Source organism: Rutilus rutilus (genome assembly GCF_951802725.1).
Source record: "Rutilus rutilus genome assembly, chromosome: 6".
Lineage (NCBI taxonomy): Eukaryota > Metazoa > Chordata > Actinopteri > Cypriniformes > Leuciscidae > Rutilus > Rutilus rutilus.
In genome coordinates, this window is record NC_140214.1 from 16,818,564 (window position 1) to 16,842,962 (window position 24,399).

At 36.5% G+C, this 24,399-nt stretch overlaps 1 protein-coding gene across 1 annotated transcript in view; it reads left to right on the forward strand.

Annotated features, from left to right (window-relative positions):
- brinp2 (bone morphogenetic protein/retinoic acid inducible neural-specific 2) overlaps window positions 1–24,399 on the forward strand; it is a 100,038-nt gene that overhangs the window by 14,736 nt on the left and 60,903 nt on the right. The window contains exon 2 of the mRNA XM_084410846.1: window positions 22,318–22,638. Coding sequence (XP_084266972.1) covers window positions 22,367–22,638 — 272 coding nt within the window. The 5' untranslated portion in view covers window positions 22,318–22,366. The remainder of the gene's footprint in view (window positions 1–22,317; window positions 22,639–24,399) is intronic.

Sequence of the window (24,399 nt, forward strand, 5' to 3'; positions counted from 1 at the left end):
GTGAATGAGCGCCACCGCGCGCATGTGCGCCAAACAGATGGAGCACAATAGAATAGTAGCACAATAATTCTGGAACATAAATACACATATTGCTGAAATATTTGTTGTTGGAGACAATAAATGTGCCATATGTGAAATTTTAAACCTACAGTACAAGTATATTTTTATGAAAGTGACCATTATAATGGGGTAATCAAATGCAGGCTAATATTAGTTTGTGCTTTTGTATTTGTTTTTATTTTCATTTTTAGTTTAGCCTTTAGTCAATTTAAAAACAAAAGTATTATTTTTGTTTTTAGATTGTAATGTTAAAATGTAATGTGATTTTAACCACCTTTTTGCACATAATAGGCCTATATCATAGCCTACATTACATTCACTATATTTGTTTCCATATCCTTCAATATCAAAATTGTTTGTAGAATATCATTGGGCAGGATGTAAAATATATATTTTTTAAATAAATACAGATTTTCTTTATCCAAATAGAAAAACGTAGAAAGTACCGAGATATATTGTATATTGCCATTTAACCAAAAAATACAGAGATATGATTTTTTTGGCCATATCGCCTAGCCCTAATTGAACTGTTTCAGACAGTGAGAAATCAGGTGATGCTGCAATGTATATTGTGAGAAAAATAAAGTATTTTTGACCTTGGATGCATGTAAACCTATTGTAGGAACCTTTAAAATAGCGTAATAGGGTAACTTTAAGGGAAACAAAACAACAGCATATGGGTTTTAAATGACATGAGGAAGAATAAATTATTATCTTTTTGGGTGAACGATCTCTTCAAGGCCATTTTGGACTGATGAAAGCTTTTGGGGTTTTCAGACACAATGGAACGGTCTTGGCATGAGGAGCTGTCTGTGGATCCTGTGGACTAAGCAGCACACTGGCTGCAGTCCCTCTGGAGCGATGCACTATAACAATGCACGTGTATTGATCCAACATCATAATATTGCAGTTGAAAGGTTTCCAGAATTATCAGTAAGAAGGCATCCTGGACACATGCATGGATACAGAAAAGGTGCAAACACCAAACAACCATACACACTGCATGCACACACCCAATACAACATGGGCTGTGCATAAAGCCTATTACTTTGATTGTTCATATTCAATTGTTTAAAAGATTATTCTGGGTTCAATACAAGCTATAAGCTCAATCAGCACAGTAGCACTTGTGGCATGATGTTGATTACCACAAAAAAAGTGAGGCACTTACAATGGAATTGAATCGTGGGGCCAATCCAATACCCACTGTTTCTGTATACCAATACCCACTGTAGTATAAACACATAATATAAAACATTATGCTTGTTAACATGATTTAAGTTTGATCAAATCTCTTACTAACAATTTCTGTGTAAATGTATATCCTTTGTTGCCATAACAACAAAATACCTTAAACAATAAAATGATTAACATTATGCCACAAATACTGTTGATTAACCTTATTGAACCTATAATATCATTTTAATGCTCACGATAACAACCAAAAGAGAGAAACCTAAAGCCCTAATTTGTTACCCATTAGCCTACATACCATGCCTACATTTCCAAATTAATGGATGTCTGCTGATCTACAACGCATTCCCCTTTTCTGATCTACAGCCGCCAATATCTGTCACGTATTGAAATCTGTGTTAGCAGCTAAAGTGCATTTCCATGATGCATGCTTCACAGCTCCTTCGGTCATTAATGTTCATTGACCCTGATGGAACGACCCACATGCAACAGTGCAACAGAAAAAAGCATTTATCCATAAACCCACTGAAAGCCAAAAGTGCTACGCCCTCCACTCATTACAGAGCGAGAAGCCAAATAACCACTTTATTCCACTGGTCACCGTAACGATTTTTCAATGCCAGCACAATTGTTGTTTTATGTTCCAGGATAGCTAGCCAAATGCATTCACATGGTCTACTAGAAAAAAAAACACACAAATGTAGAATAAATCCGCCCTTCCAGCTTGGCAAATGTATTCACCCATGCTATAACAGCCTCATGCACTCTACAAATTAACTGACGATATCTGAGAAGCGAAGTACTGTTGATAAACCTCTCTGTGACGTGGTCACCGTTAACCCCAGCATGCCTGCGAGGGAGATGGAAGTACACCATGACCTAACACTCATAAATATCAGCCACAAACTCCAGAGGAATTAGCTTTCTGATGCCAGTTTTTCCCTATGGGTGTATGGGTATTTCTCTGGAAAGGATGAGTGGAGAGTGGATGTTGTGCTTAGAGTGATCAAAACTGACCCGTTTAAACTATCTGATCCATCTAAGCTTGTCAGTCATCTCCTCTAACTTTCATACTTTTGACTTACGCAGTGTGCCTACAGTGCACCCCATACTTGGTTCGTTGTGTGAGAAATGAGATCTGTGGTGATAGAACTTATGATGACAGTGGCTTTAGGCTGCTTCCGATGGAAACGTACCGCAGAACTGACACAGAAAAGACTTAAGGGCGACTTACTTAATACATAATACGGACGGTGTGAAACTGCCAAATTTCATATTCCCACAGCATTGCCAATGATGGTTTGCTCGATATAAGTATTTCACCCTGCAGCTGCTGTGCCAACAAATGATCTCACAATTGCATTCGGTGATTTACTCTGAGCTGTATTTTGGCAAACTGACTCCTTGGTCTCAGACGGAACGGCTACAGTCCAGCCTTCTGAAGCATATTGACACAGAAATGGGAAGCGTTGGCTAAAATCGCCAGCTACAGTCTGAGCGACTAAATGAAAAACACTTAACTACCACTTAACTAGATCAGAGATTTTTAAACTGGTATGTATCCAATAAATCTAACATTACTATTAATAGTAGGTGTGAAAAAAGTGTGAACTTAATACAAAGTTAAATAAATTATTTGGCTTGGCTTTAGTATTATAATATGTATTAATATTTCGACTTAGGTTTTTATATTTTCAATTTTAATTTAAGTATTAGTACTATTTTATTTCAATTAACAAAAATTATTTTTATTGTTTAAATTTTAGTTAACGATAACATCACTGAACATGACACTTAACATTTTCTCTAAATACTATAAATGTGTCTTTATAGAGTGGTGCAGGGATAACGTCAAAACCCAGAGGACTAATTCGCCACTGGTTCCCTCGAGATTTTGCTATGGGGTTTTTGTTTTTCAGCTTATGAGTGAAATAAGGTCTATGGTAAACATATCTTGACGATACTTGGACGTTTTGCTCTACAATGTAAATTGCATACAATCACACCCCAGAAGTTCTTATCTAGATATTTATAAGAAACATATGTCTTTTCAAATAAAAATCCAAAGCTTCTGTTTTCGATATGGGTGTGTGGAATTTATGTTGTAGAGCAAAACGTCCAAGTATCGTCAAGTTATGTTTACCACAGGCCTTATTTCACTCATAAATGAAAAATAAAAAACCCATTATAAAACCCCAAAGGAAAATCTCAATCTATGGCTGTTTTGCATTGCTTCTCCTGTAAAAAAAACATTTTGCAAAAAATGTGTTTACAAGGCACTGAGTTGATGCAGTGACTGTCAAGGTTTGCCAGGTTAGTGACATTAAAACTTTTGTTTCAGACACTGTACATGTAATTCCTGAGTTATGCCTGCCAAAATTAGTTCCTATTATTTTTGAATGGATAGAATATCAGATAATCCACCAAAAATATGTACAAAAAAGAACTAATTGGTCACTGTACATGTCAGTCAAATGTGTCTTTCTGTCAAAGTGGGGGATTGTTAGCTAGAATAAAATGCAATCTGGACTGACATTATGTCGATAAAAGTTTGCCTGTGTGACACTAACTGACTCTTAACTACACTAGTGTTATATTCCCTGATAAGCAGTTGTAGTGCTGTGCAGCTGCTCCAACTACCTCAGGCCAGTGGAATAGACTCAAGCTAGGACAATAACATCAGGTCTTATTAAAGCTCCAAATGTAAACTCACAGTGGACATGATAAATGTCCTGAAGGACCATAAAATCTAAAAGGGTGACACAAACTTCAGAACACATACATCAAGAGACAACTTGGTAAATTGATCAGATGCTTTCACAGCAGCAAAGATGTTTCATTCATAAATCTTTAAATTAAATAAATTGAATAGCATATGGCATGAACTTGAATATCACAAATAAAAGAGGTGTGCACATCCAAAATCCAAATTAGGCTCAGATAACAAAACATGACCAAATGTATGACCAACATTGTGACATATTTCATTCTGTTCAGTGTGACTTCTGGTGCAAACTCATTTCAAAGAATTGCATAATGTTAAACAAGAATACACTTTTAAAACTTAAAATGAATAACATTTCTGTAGTCGTTTAAACATTTATCATGTTGTATTTATTTTGATCCAAATTCAGGCCTTTTATTTTCATTTTCAGCAGCGTCCGTCAACCCCAAGGGGGTAATCCAGCATCCAGAAAGCGTACCTTCTATGGGGGCATCCATTGGCTAACAAGCCATCACCTGCTGTAAGCATTCCATTGACTCCCATTCATTTTGGCGTTACTTTGACAGCGAATAACTTTACATCTGGCCCCGTAGAAGCCGTTTTTGTAAAAATAGGCTAACGATTGCGTCATAACCACGCGACTCTCTGTCGCACGGTAGAGAAATTACCGTATAGACAGGAGGAGAAGCTCGCAGGCAATCGGGGGGACGTGGAGGCAAAATTACAAAATAATTAATCAGAATACTTACCAAAAGTTGCTCCTACTCCTAGCTCATGGACAGCTCCTACTCGCGCTCTCCGTCTCTGCAAGATTCGGAAGGGAATGATTCAGATTTCTCTTGGCACAGCTACTAGAAGGCTTACAACTGTCAGACCGGTTGCTCACGTCACATCTATGTCGTCAAGCTCAGTTTGAGGCTGCGCAGTACGCTCAGCCATCAGGAAAAGAGTGCTTCTAATACGCTCTATGCACGACCGCTGCTGACGTATTTCCGGTAGAATTTCAGCCAGCGTCTTTACTTCCGCATAGCGCGTTCTATAGCGAAGTGTACTTGCGGCAAAACTTTCATCAAATAAATTTTCTCTAAAACGGAGACAATGATTTTAGAAACCTAGTCGGATTTCGCATGATATGAGAGAATACTCACCCTCAAAGTTGACGATGTAGCTCGAAATATATAATTTAAAGCCCTTCTCTTTTTTAGAGACAGCTGTGACAGCTAACTGCCTCACAATATTGTTAACATCATTCACGTTAACCGTTAACCGACGTAATTGAGTGCACTTGTTCAATCCCACGTTGCACTGACCGATGTCAACCGATGTACGCTCAACAGCTGTCCGAATTCACTCATTCCTTTTCATTCACTCCTTCAAGTGAACAGTATTAGTGGACTAAGGTAACGTAGGGAACAGTGAATGAGGGTTTAGGGGGTGATTTCGGATTCAGCCATTGGCTCTCGCCCTGAACTAGTGGATCAGGATAATATTTTAAGCGATTAATAACTTAAATTCTGCTCTGTGCAACATATAAAACTATTATAGACTGCCAAAGAGGACGGCGACTGCAACACATCGTCATTTGGACTACTTTTGGTACCGCTTTTGACATTTTTGCAATAATTCATTATTGTGATTACATGCCTTGTCTGTCTGTTGTTGTTGTTGTTTTTTTATAACTGTACATAGTTTTAAGAAATGGTTATGGGTAGATTTATAGGTAGGAGTGGGATTAGCGGCTCAAATTATACTTTTAATGCTATATTATTGTTAAAATTGTCATTTCCCTACATATTTCTGTCCATTACGTTTTATATAGGCTATTCTTTTTATTTTCTCTCTAAAATGGTTAAGTTTAGGTTTGGGGTAGGGTTAAGGGATCTAATATGTATCTATAAAACTGTAAAAGGGTAATTAGGCTACACACATATCTTTTTGATATAAAAGATTTTTTTTTTTTTTTTTTTTTTAGCTGTAAATATCTAATGTTTACATTTAAATGTTGTCAATACATCCATATTGTACATTTCAGAATCTATCTAAATGTAAAAAAAAAACGTACACTTTGTACTGTGAAAGTTACGTATTGATACCTACGTATTAACAATGAGGCCAGGGCGATAATACACAATATTGTGTCTGATGACAATGACCGGACACCATAGTGTGTGTTATCAGTATCATTTTATACTTGCCCATATGTTATCTTAATTCATTATTAGATGCACAGGGAAAGTTTAGACAATAAGACTTGATAGCACTGAACAGGCAGGGGACTATCGTCTGTTGTTCCCTCTATATGATTGATTCATCACTTGTTTCTCACTTTCATCTCTGAGCACTGTTGGAACTTTGCATTTCAGCTTTTCTAATGTCACTCTCCTTAGGATGAATTGTTGTTGTATTTCTCATTTGCAAGTCGCTTTGGATAAAAGTGTCTGCTAAATTAATGAATGCAAATATACATGATTGATGGTGCACAAGTTTCAATGCAAACGCTAGAATCAAACCCCACTGGCCTGAGCAAATGTATCACTGCCAAAAATCAGAACGGCACAGTGAATTTATATTTAATTTATGTTTCTAAAAAGTATTTACATAAATGCAATCACATTCCACTTTTCCAATACAGTCCTATGTAGGCAGTGTTGGGAAGAATCAGTAACAAAGTAGCATTTTTCAGTAGTGTGACAGCCAAGTGAGCTGAGGAAAGAACTGAGCACAATATCTAATATTTTCACTGACTAAAAGCTTGGAAATTCAGTTAATTCACACAGTTAATGTTCACACGTGTATCAAACATTCACCAAGGCTACATTAGAAAATACAGTAAATACAGTAAAATTATTCAATATTACAATTAATTTTTCTATTTTCTATATTTTTAAATGTAATCGATTCCTGTAATGGTAAACCTGAAATTTCAGCAGCCATTACAATCTTCAGTGTCACATGATCCTTCAGAAATCATTCTCATATGCTGATTTGCTGTTCATGAAACATTTATTATCATTATTATTATTATTATCAGTGTTGAATTTATTTGAAATAGAAATCTCTGTAACATAAATGTCTTTATTGTTAGTTTTGATCAACTTAATACATTCTTACCAAACAAAAGTAATTTGTTTAAAACAATTAAAATAACATTTTTGAACTGTAATGTATACTTAAAAATATATCACCCCATTAAAATGTAATGTAGCTATCTCACTTTTGTTTGTAGCTTAGTGTAGCTAACTGCTTTTTTGAAAGAGAAGCATAAACTATCTTGTAAATTCATTTTACAGCTAAAGCAACACTGAGTGTGGGGTTAGGATGAGACATAATTCAGATTCACTAACCTCATAAAACACTCCACGGATTGTTAAACAACATAATATATAATATATTATAAGGTATAATCTAATTAAGAGCCGACTGTATGGCGAGTTGATGTGTGTACAAGTAGCAGAGCTGAACAAACATAAGATACCAATATAAGGCATTTTCAGTAATAATAATAAAAAAATGTGTTAAAAAAAATATGCAGCTTCAAGTTAAGATACACTACATAACTTTTGGCCCTCTAGCAATTAAAAAACAAAACTGCATGCATTTTTGCGGTAGAACATCGTTTTGGTTGCCCTTCGGCTCAGTGTGATTGTGCGGAATATGACCCTTCACAATAGATAATGCTTTACAATGAACTCTGTTAGAGAGAGCATTATCTGTTCAATAAAATTGAGTATTGAGTAAAAAATAATAATCTTACAAGCTATGTTGCATTCTCTTTTTGCTGGAAGACTCTCCTCTGTTCGGCATTTTTTTTTTCAAACAGGTGAATTTCTGGAGGTTCGAGATTTAGCTGCTCCATGTCAACTTTCTCGCTCATTTCTCTGTTTACGGATATGATGAGACGCATGGCCGAGTAACATATGTATGCTACAGTAGGGTGACCATATTTAAGTTTTCAGAAAAGAGGACGGGGGTGTGGTTGATGGGCGGGGGCGTGGTTGGGGGTGAATGCATAAAAAAATACTTGACAAATGCATTCACAACCTTGCAACTATTTTATTGTACAGTACTTTAATACATAAAGTAATACATCCTTTCCATTCAATGTTTGGCCCGCAACAATAGAATACTATAAAAAAAAAAGCTTTTAACACCTTTTACATGACACTATTTCTTTTCATGGCCATAGGTTAAAAATCTACTACTAAAATAAAAAATCTACACTATTTCAGTAAAAAAAACTATTTCAATCCTCCTGATGTTCTAGCCTATACTTTCTTTATGTGGGCTTCTAGGTCGCTAGCACCTTTATCTGACACGTACGTGCCAGCTTTGCAGGTCATGCATTCTGCTTTACACGGATCCCGACCGAAACGAAAACACACATTTTGAACAAAACGAAATTACATAGTGTGCCTTAAAATAAAAATCCTTAATAGTTTTACTACACTGTGGTTTATTTTGAGAATAGGCAGGCTTCTACACATCTATACATTCATGTTAGCAATCGTCCTGTATAGTCACTTTGTGCTTTTAGTCCTTGGTGATTCTGATTCAATCAGTGAAAGCCCAATAAACAGGGTCACGGGTCAAATTCTTTCCAGAACAATCTTTAGGGGAGGTTTTATCTGCTGCTGGAGGGTAATGGACCTCTTACTGCTTTGTGTTAGATTTATTGACTATCTGAGGACCCCGATGCCCCTGATCAGTCTCTGCACACTACATCTGTCTTCACTCATTATCACACATGCATATGGAATCACCCTGTGTCTGCCAGAGTCCATTACCCTAGAAGCCAAGTACTCTGGCTCAATCAAAAGCAAGATAACAGACAACTTACATCACACATGAACAATGACATAAGGGATATGCAGAACAAAAAGTGTTCACACACTTAAGCGTAGTGTATATGGTTGTGTGTCTGAAGGTCAGACGGTGTGTTTGTATTACTGTTTCACATCGATCCACTCTTTCCTCTTATCCTTTCCTCTCTCCACCTCCCCTACCTATATCAAGAGTTCAAATGCTATGGAGACCACTCAAAGAAAAAGCAGCATTCTACATAATGAAGCGCTGTTTTCAGCTATTCAAGTATAACAGTACTCTGAAAGTAAAATCATAATGCTTGAACTGAGAGAGCAAGTACACTGATGTTTTGACTGTCTACTCTATCCAAAGACATGACTCCCTTTTAGCAGCGATTATTTAAATGTGCAAAGCTTTCTAACACATTAGGTTAAATTGTGGTTGTGTTATCTGGGTGTGATAAACCAACCTGCATATTCCCATAACAGAAAAAAAGAGGAATCATTTGGAGAGTGTTAAGATACTAATTACATTTGTTACAATTAATAAACAGCTACAATTATATGGTTGGCTGGACACAATTTAGTATTCCTCCATCACGGAGGCACCGCTCTGAATTTATGATTAGAGGATGTGGAAATAACTATTGCTTAAATTAAAGGGTTAGTTCACCCAAAAAAAGAAAATTCTGACATTAATTACTCACCCTCGTGTCGTTTCAAACCCATAAGACTTTTTTTTTAAATCTGATAGCTTTCTGTAACCCATTTTGTTGGTATAAATTATATGTATTTACTATTTAGGTTTATTTTAAATAATACTAAATAATATACAGTATTTGACTTGAATTGGTTAATTTAGATGCTACCATTTTTTGTCTTACAAAAAATTTAAACTTTATTTCCAGGATTTAATCAGATTTTGAATCTCAGATTTTCAATGTTAGCCCATCTCAGACTTTTGGATCCCATTGTATATTATAGAAAATTTGGAGCGTGTCATGTTTTTCATGCGTTTCCCCTTTAATTGACACAGTTGCCATGGTTCCCTTCAAATTAGATGAGTTTTGCAGTCCAAACCATTGTGACATAAATTGCGTTCCTGCCTTTACCCTACAATAAGCCTGCTTTTCAATTAACAACAACAAAAAAAAAAAATCTCCTCAAGGCCGATGTTTATTATTGCTATTTTTCAGGAAACGTCCAACATGGGTGCAAATATTAATAAGGCAGAGATGAAAGATTTAGATCATACGTTTTTGCGGTCACTCCTCAAAACACTTGAGGACCTGTGGCGTATCATGATTCATGCACTTGTGGTTACCCATATGAGGTGACCATGGCAACAATGCTGGAATGTGTACAGAAGGATGTGTTGTCCTCTGTGTGTTCAGTTTTCCTAAAGCACATTCTCTCATTAGCACAGAGAATGTTTTATAGATGTGTGGGAGGTCTGTTAGCACAGGGACCATGCTTTCCCCTCAATTACCAAATGAGTTTGCACAGGCTCTGGCAACGAACTCCTGAAAACTCTGCGAGGACCCGGCACAAAGTGTGCCAGGATGTATTTAAGGATGAGACACAGAGCTAATAGTATCAGAGCAATATGCAGATGTGTTTTTATGGAGCGGTGTTAATCTAATAAGCAGCAGGGGTAATTATCTTGAGTGCAAGTATGTGTGTGTGCGCGTGAATGGTGTTTTTTAAAGTGTGATGTAGAAGCGATTACACCCAATGGAAGGTTGAAATGTGTTTATGGTGATACAACAGCTGGACAGTCACCCATTAAGAGATCGCCGATCCCCACGTGCACAAATCTCCACGCTTGCACAGTATGAGACAGTTGAGATGTGGAATCCGAGTCTAGTTTAGACAGACAAATTACTGTTTTTAATGATCTAGCACAGGTATGCTGAATAAGGCATTGAGGAGTCTTAATTATCCATATGTTATTGAGCCTAATTCTGAAATAAATGCCAGTGATTGTGGCTGTTTGCTTTGACTCCTCATGTGAATGTTTTCCCTCTGTTGCCTTTGCAGAACATCTGCTAATTATTTTGCAGACAGTACAACTTATTAATTCGCCATCATGCCGTAACACCTGCTGTAAAAGAAACTTGCAGAATCTGAAAATCGCAGACATGCATGTAATATACATACTAATTAGCGCATGAGTTTACTTTGCTAGACCATCACACATACACTTAGGCCTGATTTCACAGACAGGGCTTAGATTAAGCCAGGATTAGAACATGTCCTTTTTGAAGCTTTTATAAATGTGCCCTAGAAAAAAAAAAAACATTACTGTTGTGCATCTTGAGGCAAAACAAAGGCACTGACATATTTTAAGATATGCCAGAGCAAGTTGCTTTCAGTTAAAACAGCTCAAATATGCATTTTAGTCTGAGACTAGGCTTAAAGGATAACTGTCGCCAAAATGCAACCTAGGGTCTTTTTGCTAATCTACCCGAGGCAAACTTTCTTTTAAAAGCATAATTAGAATGAAAACGCCACTTTTAAGTTTGACCGTATTTTCGTTTTCAGTCAAATTGCCTTTTGAATGGGAGTGCTAGGGGCACGACTCAAAATCGCTATTTTTAAAACACTAAGAAGGCTCGACACAACATGAAACTTTGCTCGAAGTATCACCAGGGGCTCTACACATGAACTCCAGCATTGAGAACATTGTTTGTGTACACTAAGTTAACTAAAAAGAAAGATTCTAAACACGTACTCACTGTAGCGGTGTCCGCCGGCATTTTTTTGACAGTCAAAAATAGTCGATCTCCGAATGCAGCGTAACAGGATTGGACAAGAGTAAAGATGTAAAGCTCCTAAAGCTTAGTTCCATATAAATTCACCAATAATTTGTTGTTTTGTTGTTAGTGAAAATCAATAGTGACCTTGTATTTGAAAAAGGATGCTCATATAAGAAGCAATACTAAAATTCAGAGTCATTTTCGGATTCATTTCAAAATTCATTCAATTCGGAGATCGACTATTTTTGACTGTCAAAATGCCGGCGGACACCGCTACAGTGAGTACGTGTTCAAAATCTTTCTTTTTAGTAAACTCTGTGTACACAAACAATGTTCTCAATGCTCAAGTTCATGTGTAGAGCCCCTGGTGATACTTCGAGCAAAGTTTCATGTTGTGTCGAGCCTTCTTAGTGTTTTAAAAATAGCGATTTTTGATACTACCATAGTAGTGCCCCAAGCACTCCCCTTGTCGAGTTTTAATTATGCTTTTAAACGAAAGTTTGCCTCAGGTAGATTAACAAAAAGACCCTAGGTTGCATTTTGGCGACAGTTATCCTTTAAGCCTTGTCTGTGAAACCAGTGGATATAGACATTTAAAACCCCTCTGCAACAAGGTATTATTGTTGAAATTGCTTTCACATTAATGCTCTTTCACGCCTGCATAATTGTTTCGCTGATTAACTTGCCATGCTTGCATGTTTTAATTAAACACATTTTCAGGATTTATGCCCTTTCATTTATTTATCTCCCATCTTACAAAATGGTCACCTGGGGCATATTTTTGGGGAGGAATTAAATGCGGTTTAATTATTTTCACAGGAAGAAATTGTTCATAAACATTCACACGTGTAGGTTTGTTGAGCGCGGCCTTATGTTAAAAGTTTCTTGCATGTTCTTTTGTTTGTTGCTTTTTGACACTCACATTCTGGCAGATCCAATGCAATAAACAAGACAGATGCAATAACCATGATGCAAGAATTGCAAGATAAAAAAAATTCTCGTTTCAAAGGTTGGCTCTCTTCATGGGGGGAAAAAAAACACCCTAAGGTCTCACTCTTTAGTTATTTCTCTTGAATGAGCAGGAAAAACATACGACCTCTGTTCAAAAGGCGAAACTGCTGTTCGGTTACCAGAGTAAAACTCCAAATATTAAATGAGCGAGTGAAATCAGACAACTGCTATGAGCACTGGTGCATAATTAGTAGTGAATGGTGATAATAGGTAATTAGCATTGATATTAGTATTCCTCATTTAAATACTACTCCAAAAGACCAAATGTTAGCAATTAGTCACGCACAAATCATATGGCTTTATGAGGAAAAGTGGGCTTGTATTTGTTTTGTATTTGGCAATGCCCTAGTGACCACTTAGAACACAACAACATCCTAGCAACTACCCAGAACACTCTAGCAACCACTTAGCAACAGCCTAGCAACCATCCAAACATTGTGTTGCCAATTTTTTCATTGGAAAGCGCCACTCAAAAATGTATTAAAATATCTGTTCAAAAGTTTGGGGTCAGGAATTATTTTATTTTTTTAAGAAATAATAATGAATTAAATTGATCAAAAGTGACATTAAAGACATATATAATATTACAAATAATTTATATTTCAAATAAATGTTGCTATTTCACTTTCTATCATGAAACTTTTTTGTTATAAAATGTATGAAAACATTAAAGGGTTAACGTTACTTCACCCAATAATGAAAATTCTGTCATTACTCACCCTCGTGTTGTCCCTATCCAATCCTGTAAGACTTTCGTTCATCTTAGAAACACAAATGAAGATATTTTTAATGAAATCTTCTTCTTCTTCTTCTTCTTCTTTGGTGTTTTACAGCAGTTGACGTCCATAATTGCATTACTGCCACTTTTTCAATGAAACATGAGAGCTCAGTCCCTCCATTGACAGCCTACGCAACTCAACCGTCACATTCAAGCCCCAGAAACGTAAAATCATCATTAAAGTAATCCATGTGATTTGTCTTCAGTGGTTTAACCTCAATTTAATGAAGCGACGCGAGTGCTGCTTTGTTTGCGCAAAAACAAACATTTTACTGTACCACACATCATGGGCGAGGCTAGCCCCTTTTTAGGGGTGCTTCAGCACCCCTAAAAAGGAGCTCAGCACCCCTAAAACTTGGAGTAAGAAATGTTGTTATTCTAAAAAGATATATATATATATTTTTGTCTTTGACAAGGTTAAATAATGTTCTTCATCTTCAGTCGGCAGAAGCGCCAAGCAGAGCGCAGGTCAGAAACAGAGGCGCGCGCGCGTGTGTGTGTGTGTGTTTGTTCATCTGAGCCTCATTGGTCTTTCACCTCTCGTCAGTGTCAGAATATTTGAGATGACCAATCAAATCAAAGTAGGCGGGCTTTATGTTCACAGAAGCTGCTGAGCGCGAATTTTACATGGAATTTTAGCAGCACGACTGACGCTTCAGTTTACGGTCAAGTGCGAGTTAAGATGTAAGTAGCTAAACTAAACATTTTATATTTGACAGTTTTTTAGGTCATAAATGTTAAACGAATGACAAAAATAATTAGAAAACTAATAAACTTTTGTCTAATTTCGCCATTTTGAGCTGAAAATAGGCCTATATAACGTGTAATTATGTCATTGTGAGGGGACAAGAAACATTAACAAAGCCGTTTTCATAGGCACAAGATTAATAGTGCATGTGTACATGTTGAGAATTAATATAATACAATTTGTAGCCTTCAGTAAATTAAAAAAATTCAGCTTTAGGAGGGGAAGAGACAGGGCAAGATCAGGAGACTGAGAGAAAAAGACAGTGATGGAGATGAGGAGAGAGCAGGTTTTAAATCTATTTCTTATCCTTTTTTGGCCTTCAAACGTCTTGAAATGCACATATCAGAGAAATAAAAATGTTTAACCCTATAACAACCTCAAATTTATGACCTCTTTGATTATAAAGCCCTGTCTACGGCCATGTATTAGGCCTAGATCAATAATGAATGTGTACATATTGTGAATGAATTTAATAAACTTAGTTACCTAGCTTTCCTGGTAGCTTTGTCTGAGAAAATGATTCATAAATCAACCTATCAGTTGACCCTATGTTTACTTTCTTCACTGACAGACAAAAATGAAAAGCCTAAATCAGTCAAAGCTCAGCTTTAGGAGGGGAAAAGACAGAGCAAGATAAAAACAAAGAGAAGAAGAGTGTGATGCTGATGAAGTGTGGAAAATAAACAGCTGCCCGCACATGGTTTTAAAGCTTTTGTCATCCAATTTTTTTGGCCTTCAAAACATCTTAAAATGCACATATGTAGATCAGAGAAATCAAAATTTTCTCGGGGGAGCATGCCCCCGAACCCCCCTAAATACCTCGCATTTGGTACCTCAGTGATTAGAAAATATAGTAAATGATGCGCATTAGACCATAAACTAACTTTTTTCTTTTTTTAAAAAATCATACCCTCATTGGGGGCTGAGCTCCCCTAAAATGAAAATCCTAGAATCGCCCCTGCCACACATAGACAGTATGGTACCACAACGAGCTTTCACGAGAGCACCACGGCGCATGCGTGTTGTGTTGGCGCGAGAGCAGCCAGATCAACAAAACACGCATGCGCGCGACCACCAGAAATGGCACCTGCGTGTTATGGTTGACACGCGAGAGCAGACGTTGTTGCGTGAACGCGCATTGAAGATTAATATTTGGTAAATTAATATTTTTTTTTTTGCGCAAACAAAGCACTCATGTCGCTTCATAAAATTGAGGTTAAACCATTGAAGTCACATGGATTACTTTAATGATGTCTGTCAATGGAGGGACAGAAAGCTCTCAGATTTCACTAGTAAAAAGATCTTCATTTGTGTTTGGAAGATTTGGTTTGGAACGACATGAGGGTGAGTAATAATGACCGATTTTTTATTTATTGGATGAACTAATCCCCTTTCAAGAGGCACCACTGTCATATCATAATAAGTAAAATAAGAAATGCACCAAATCAGTTTATCAGAGGCAGAAAGGATGATGAAAAATCAGCTTGCATGCCATCACAGGATTTTTTTATATATATATAGATTCAAATAGAAATCAGTTATAATATTTCACATTTTGACAGTTTTTAGCTATTTTTGATCAAATAAATGCAGCCTTGATGAACATAAGAGAGACCATTTATAAAATCTTTCCAACCCAAAAGCTTTCAGTTTGCAGCATAGTAGAAAATTCATGGTATGTTTTCGCTTACATCTGGATTTCTGTTTGGGGGCCTCCAGGCACACATGGTGGTAGGAGTAAGGCAGGTGGTGGGGATTGCTGAGTTTAGAGAATGGTGAGTAGATGCACAGTAGTTCAATAGGACAGACGGCCTTATGGTTTTGGCAGTGCACCCGTTTCCTCTGCACACTCAGGCTCAGTAAAAGTCTGCAGCTGCACAACATTTTCTAGCTTCACATTGAATAATGGATGAGAACACATACTGGAGAACCAACCTAAATCCTCAACAGGTCTTCCTTGTGCTCAGACACTCTAGAAACTTGACAATATTGGGTATTTGAGAGCTCTGGCTGCCATGTTGAGAGCTATTAAATCTACTTTAAATCAAGAACAATTTGGTGCAGCTATGTGAATGATTTCATCTGGACCTATTGTAAGTAAAGAGTAGAACAGCAACAGAATTCCAGCGATCTACTGGCATTCTGAAAACTGGCTGTTGAGGCACTTTAGGATAAATGCCTTTGATGGCTCAGAGGGCGATGCAGCACCTCTGGGAACTAAGTGAAATTGAGTGGATCTCAACATGAATCATGTTCCAACGGTCATACTCGTTGAAATGAGGTGTTATAGAAGATACACACTATTCTTTTGGGAGGAATTATGTGATGCAGCAAGTATGATGTGGTGTTTTTGTTTTTCTATGAGAAATTAAATTGGCCATATCTCACAAGTCAGCATTGAAACTTTTGGGAAACTAAAATAACTTTTAGTTATTAGCTAAACTACGGTGGCCGAGAGAGCTCAATGCGATGCAACTGAAGAAAACACATGCAGATAGAAAAACACCCGCAAATTAAGAAAACATCTTCATCAGTTTTACAACACAAGTATGCTCAAAATACTCACAACACAATACAGAAACACGCTGAAAAAGTTCACAACACAACCAAATACAGAAACGCCCTGCAAATAGCACAGAACACAACGGAAATGTTTCCAGGGAACCCCAAAGTGACAAACCCAGCTCAATGTCTAAGTTTTTGTAGCCTAATTTTATTTTATTTAACTTTTTTCTTGCAAAACATACAGAGATGACATGTTTATGAAACACAACTTTGTATACAATATACAAAATGTATTAACAATATGTTCATCAGAATACAAATCAGAAAAGAAGAGTTAACAAAGAGCTGAAAAAAGGATAGAGAAAAAGGACATGAGGGTAAGATATTAATCTATAGGCTACATTAGTTACATTGTACAATTTTTGTCATGTCATGTTATGTTTAAATAATTTTCATAGGTAAGAATAGTAGTTAATGCAGGGTCCAAAGATGAGACGGCGAGTTTTAAAGTTGACAATGACACACAGATATATAACGCATATTTTAAAAACTTTTTTGTATAAAATGTATATTTATTTGCAACAGTTATGTTAACAGCAATAATACGAAATTTATGTCGTAAGAACAGCTATTCAGCTGATGGACACCGTGCTGCGTTGTCATGGGACCATCCCAGGTGAAAATACTGAGGAAATGATGTTGTCTTTCGTTGCTCCCTTCGCCAAGTGCCTTGCAAACGGCTACATAATGGCATACAAGTGCCCTACTCACTCCAACGTCCCAACTTCAAGGGCTCTGCATAGTAGGGCATAGGGATGCTCATTAGCAATAAGCATGTCCCAGCCGGGTTCGTCACTTATTGGAGTCCCCTGGATACATTTCCGTTGTGGTTTCTGTATTTAGGCCTAGTTGTGTTGTGAACTTTTGCAGTGCATTTCTGTATTTGGTTGTGTTGTGAGTATTTGGAGCACACATGTGTTGTAAACCTGGGGCCGTATTCACAAAGCATTTTATCTTACCACTAGGAGTACTCCTAAATCGCACTGAAAGATTTTAGCTAGGAGTTTTCTCTTAAAAGTTATTCACAACGCCTTTCAGACCTACTCTTAGTAAAGAAAAATGACAACTCCTAAACTTAGAGTGAGTCTTCGTTGCTATGGATGACGTCATTACTCATGCACGAGCTTGACTGAAGTGACCACCTTGATTGGCTGATGATTGTAACGCGGGAATGATTCCAAACCCCTCCCCTACGATGATGAGTGACAGGTGACAGGTCTCAGAAAGCGTGCGCTACACAAGTAGTGCGAAGGACGGAAGATGATGAATAACTGAATAAATAGCCTAAATGAATAAAGAGTAAGGCAAAACAAATAGCCTAGTAGCCTAATGAAACATATGAATTGATGCAATATCTTTGCAACATTATTGAATTAATCTGTCACTATATGCCTCTGCCTACGTTTGCAAAGAGAAGAACATTTTAATTTGATTCACAATGAAACGTTACAATTAGTTTACATGCAATGAGTAGCCTAGTTTTGCTTGTTGTTGGTGGCGTTATTGCATCCCTAGTTATGCCTACAATGCAAAATTGTTCCCTCGCGATTGGAAGCTCCTGTAGCCGCGTACGCATTTCAAAACATCGCAACGTGAAATGCCACAAAAAGCGGTTTGTGAATAGGTCTTAGTGAGTTAGGAGTCATCTCGACTTCTTTTAAGCTGTCCCAGGCTTAGGTGCTACTTTTAAAGTTATGAGTGACACGCCCATTATTTTTAGGAGTTGCTCCTAAATTCGCCAGTTAGGAGCTACTTTTAGCCTTAAAAATATTTGTGAATACGGCCCCTGATGAAGATGTTTTCTTAATTTGCGGGTGTTTTTCTATTTGCATGTGTTTTCTTCAGTTGCAGCGCGTTGAGCTCTCACGGCCACCGTACTAAACAGTTACATGAATTTAAATTCATTATAATTCTACCTTACAAAACCCTGGTATAGTTGTTACAAGCTCAGTGATGGAAACAATAAGGTTGCTAGTTCAATCCGTGCAAAGTGCGAGCTATAGGCTATCACCATTGAGTCCTTAAACGGATAGACACAAAAATACTGTCATTTACTCACCCTCATGTCATGTCATTCAGAACCTGTTTGACTTTCTTCATTTTGCAGAACACAAAAGAAGATATTTTTAAGAATGCTAGTAACCACAGAAGAAAGTCGTACATATTTGGGACGACTTGAGGATGAGTAAATAATGACAGAATTTAAATTTTTAGGTGAACCATAAAGAAAAGACTTAATCAGGGTTTTTTTGTTTTTTTTTTAGAGGAATGTGCCTACTACTGGATAAAAGTGAACTTTAAACATATTTTAACACAGTTATTCTCCCACATATAACTGTTGTATACAAGGAAAGAGCCTCAACTGAGCTTCCGAGATGCTCCATAAAGTGCAGTACATTAAAACAAGCTGCAGGTGCGTTATTCTTCGAAAATAATGAAGTGTGATGAACAAGCAGAGCAGGTTACCAAAATACTAGCAGGTGCACAGCATGAGTCATAGGCTCTTTTATAAACATTGTTAAGAACATTGAAAAATTCTGAGCTAATATGACAGCAATTATGATATTCAAGAACAGCTATGCCAAATTTCTTAGAGCTTTGTTGTGTTGTTTTTATGCAGATATCTAATAAACAAATAATATGCTCATACCATACAGCTGGAATCTCCACCTGCCAAACAGTAATAACAGGTCCCAACAAGATAATATTAATGTAGTGATGTGCAAAACTACATGTTTTTAAAATAAACTTGACTAAAAGACATGTTGGCTAATCTGTCTTAAGAATATTCTGTATAATTAAGCTTCACCTAACCCTGACCAAGCATTTTTAGGGGGCATTGACATAATACAGATTATTGTGTTCTAGCTAAATGTGGTTGTCTAGAACAGAATACAGGCATCTCAAGACATTTTGGACTATTTTGACATATAAAGACAACATTTCTGAGGGAGTTTGCAATGTGAAAACTTACTAACAGCTAAATTAAAGCAGCATGTTTGGATGGATGGATGGATGGATGGATGGATGGAGATGTGCAACAGAATTACAGCCTTCTTGAGAAATTCTCTATTCTCAGAGCTTGTTTATCCCTCATAATAACAAAGAGCTGCTGTATCAGCATGTCCTCGAGATAGTTTCTAAAACCACTACATAATCATTATTTGATCAATTAGATCTTAAGCCTCTCTGTTTGGATCATGAGTTGTTAAAGCCTTCAGGTGAACCTCAGGCCCTGCAATGCTGATTTCAGAACTAGTGTGCTCTGCAGAACACTCTTGTATGCAAGTGCTGTGGACATATGTTGTGTTCTCGGTGTCCCTATTACCCTATGCTAAATTCTACTCTCTGCTGGCGCCTGGCTTCTCTCCTAAGCGGGAAGGGTAAATATAAAGGCACCTAAATTATGCATGATGCGCATGAAAATGTCAGGGCTAAATTCAGTATTTCTTCCATTGTCTCCCTGGCATTTCAGTGTTTTATGCATTTTATAATTAGGCAGAGGCTCCAGAGGGAATGGAGAGCAATAAGACTGTGTGCATTGCTATAGCTGTCTGGGGGGTCACTACTCAGACCCTGGGTTTATTTGAAAGGCAAATTTCAAAATGAAGTCAGTCAAGGTATTTTAGAATGAAAGGTTGACCATACCAGTGTCCATCTGTTGTTGCTCCTTCAAATGTGGCAAATGGCATGTAATTGGTGCAATACTGCTAGATGAAATTTGTGATGGTAGTAGCATTATAATAAAGCGAGTCAGTAGCCCCTTTCACACATACAGTCTTTGCTGGTAAATTATCAGTAAATTACCAGTAAGAGATTATGTGTGAACAGGACCTTTTCAAAAATACAGGTAAATTGGTCCCGGCAATATTTAATTTACCTACAATATTTGTGCAAAAAGAGTAATTATCAAGCATGTTTTTTTGGAAGTTACAATCAAAAATGAGCAAAGCGTTCTGTGAATGATGAAGGCCATATTTTGACCATATTTTAGATAAAGTTGTTACTCTAAATGTGACAAATAGCATGGCATTTACCTCTCTCAGGGAGCAAGCATTGATGAATGCGTTCTGTGTACAAATGCCATTCATCAGGTATTGAGCACTGTTAATTTAATGTATTATATTTTGGCTCTTATATTTGCCTATCTGGGTTGGCATTTGCCATTTAAAAAAAAAAAAGTGTACAGTTAAGTGTGTATATACATAGTGACAATTAAATTTGATTTTACTCTTGCTCTCTTTTATATACATTCAAAGGACTGTCAATTTAATGTTAATTTAATGTAATTGATTATTAAAAAACAAAAAACAATAACAAGGAATTCAGTTGTAAGCGATTCTCTGGCCATTTGCACAATTTGATTGATTAATTGAATGAATCATACCATTACTAATTTTAATATTTTTTAATTGATTGACATCCCTAATATTTAGTAGTTTTATATTGATACTGATATTAATATTAAATATATAACAATATTAATTTTTTTTACTGTCTGTTACTTGTATTTTCCCTTACAGAAATGGCACCAGAGCTGGTCACTTTATTACAGAACTATGAAGAAGAAAATTAAATCAGAAAAAAAGGCAATGGGATTAATCGCAAGAAAGAAAAAACAAACAAAAATGATGAACGATATTAAAAAGAAAAAAGGAAATGCAATAACACGGAATTTGATGTATCAAGATGAGGCAATGAGAGGATTGTAGAGTTATAAAACAAAGGAGATGAGAGGAGTAGAAGAAATATATTTTGCTGAAGGAATAGGGATAATTACATTTTGTATATTAGAACTACACGACTGAGTGAGGAAAGATGTTCTTGTAGGAAGCGATGGGGGAAAAAAAACATGGGGAAATCATCTCTGGGTGACCTGATGGCCATTCCTAGTTTAATGAATTGTGCCGAAGAAAGCTTTGCTGGGTAAATGGAACTTATTACTGTACATACCATGAGGTCGTAGATACTGTGTATATGGTTATTGCCTGCATCGAGACCTGTTTTATGTTTCATACTATCTATTCGTCTCTAATTGCCTTTTACAAAAACTACCAATAGTGCCTTGCTGCAGTTAGGAATGCATGCAAGGTAGTTCATACATCATTAGGAACCCAAACCTGCATTTAGTCCTTCAGAAAATTAATTTTTATCATGGATTTGAAGAAGGATTAAAGGAATGTCAGGGAATGGAATTAACCCCTGTATGGAACTAATCGTTTGATATAGTCTATGCAGTGGTGCATGAAGGCATTGCCTCTTTCAAAGCCGATGTCTATCTGTGCTTTACTTAATCTATGCAAACTCATTAATATAAGCATCCCTTGGTCAAATGTCAAACATTATTTTCAGACTTGCATTTTTCCCAATACTGCTGCAATACATGTGCATAGAGAATCTGTGAGACAATGGTTTAAAATTGAAGATTTTTGTCTCATATACAGTCAGAGATTATTAGAAAATAAACCCTAGTAGGTTGATCAGTAAAGTAAATTCCTATATCTGAATATCTGACTGCTGAATGCTGCGATTGACCAATCAGAATCGAGTTTACTAGACCGTTGTGTTAACTATAATTAGCATACTTGCTTTAGGATCCCACACAAAAGAAAATTGTTATGTATAAATGCTGATCCTCAAAGTCTTATCTTCGTCTTCTCTTCCTGTCTGTTCAGGTCAAAGGGATTGGCAGAAGAATGCTGGCGCCAGGTGCCCAGGGGCAGGATGGCGTTGTGTTGGCTGAGAGCTGCGGTTGTTAGATGGTTCCTCTTGATGCTCCTGTGGCACTGGGCACCTCTGGGCCCACTGAGCTGGTTTCTGGCTCTGGCTGAGCGTCTGGACCAGAAGACCTCACCGTTCTCTTCCATCTCCGGCCGAAGCAGCGGCCAGCTGGACTGGCTCCTTTCTGATAAAGGGCCCTTCCATCGCTGTCCAGAATACACTGAGTTCAAAGAACGCTTCCAACAAGGCTTCTCCACACGCTATAAAATCTACAGGTTTGTGCTGTGATGATTATATTATTAGTTAAAAATACTGCATATTCAAAATTGACTTGTGAGCAAAATCGGGTCCCATGACAGATTCAGAGAAACCTGCGTGAAAATAAATGAAGAGTTCAGATGCAAAAGCCTCTAAGTGACATCTGAAATTTTCTTCTAGAATGATCATTTTTATCAAGCTTGTATGTTTATCTTCAGTTATTTCACTTTAATGGCAATGAAAATGACCTATTAATTGTCATTTAAGTGAAATGACTGACCTTCAACATGCAAGCTTGAAAAAAATGCTAATTTTAGAAGAAAATTTCAGATGGCACTTAGAGGCTTTTGCATCTGAACTCTTCAAATATAAAATCAACTCAAATTCAATCAAAAAATGTCTCAGGTCCACTATGTTTTTGAAATGTCTCTTATGCTGACCAAGGCCATTTAAAAAAATACAGTAAAAACAGTAATATTATGAAATATTACAATTGAAAAAATACATTTCTATATTTTAATATATTTTAAAATGTGATTTATTCATGTGATGGTAACGTTGAATTCTTCAGTGTCACATGATCCTTCAGAAATCATTCTGATATTCTGATTTGGTGCACAGAAACATTTATTATTATTATGATTATTATTATCACAGATGAAAACAGTTGTGAAACAGTTGGAAACCGTGATACATATTTTACAGGATCTTTGACAAATTTGATGAATATAAGTTCAAACAAACATAACTTATTTGAAATAGAAATTATTTGTAACAATGTAAAAGTCTTTAATATCACTTTTGAACAATTTAACCCACCCCTGCTTAATAAAAGTGTTAATTTCTTTAAAAAAAAAAAAATCTTAACAACCCCAAACTTTTGAATGATAATGCTAATATTACCACATAAGTGGAAATCTGATTACAAATGGGATGTTTTGCAAAAAAAAAAAGCCACTTTATTGAGAAAGTGTTTGTGTGTAAATTGCAGTGCATCAAATCATAAATTACATAAATTATTCTAAATGAATGAATCAAACCTACTGACAAGTCCTGACAATTTTTGACGCGGTTTTCCATGCGTTATTCTTTTATTACATCTCTGCAAGTGGGGAGAGAAAAATAATGTATAATGGTGAAATCACTCATAGTAATGTTAGAGAAACAAAACAAATCTTGAAGGTTGATTATGGTAAACCATGTTAAATGGAGTTGACTACACTAGGTAGGTGAAAACGTTATAAAACTACCTTGAGAAATTATAATTAATAATAAAGATAAATGATTGTTAATGAAAGGTGTTTGAATTCTGGTTCTCTGCACAATAGTGTGGGGACAGATTGTGTGAAGGCAAACTGACCTTTCGTCAGTCTTGTGATGGATCAAATAAAGCACAGTGAGAAGACCTGGCAACATCATATCTCGAGAAAATGAAAAAATGAAAAAATAAAAAAACTGACACCTCAGTTGTGATGATGCTTAGATCCATTGCAGATATCATTAAGTGGACAGGTTCGGTCACATTATAGAAAAGGCCATAGCGCATGTAGAGAAGACTTCATCTTCTCTGATGCTGTCTGCAGTTACTAAAACCAACACAACAGAACGACATAATGTTTACATAGTTGACAGTGTCCATTTACATCTGCACTGACCCATAAACGATGATGCCCTAGTAAAAGACCCCCTTCCTAAAATATAAATGAAGCTATGTATTTACTTAAATTTATACTGTGAAAAATAAAGATTGTAACAAAGGCACACATTTGACAACTTCT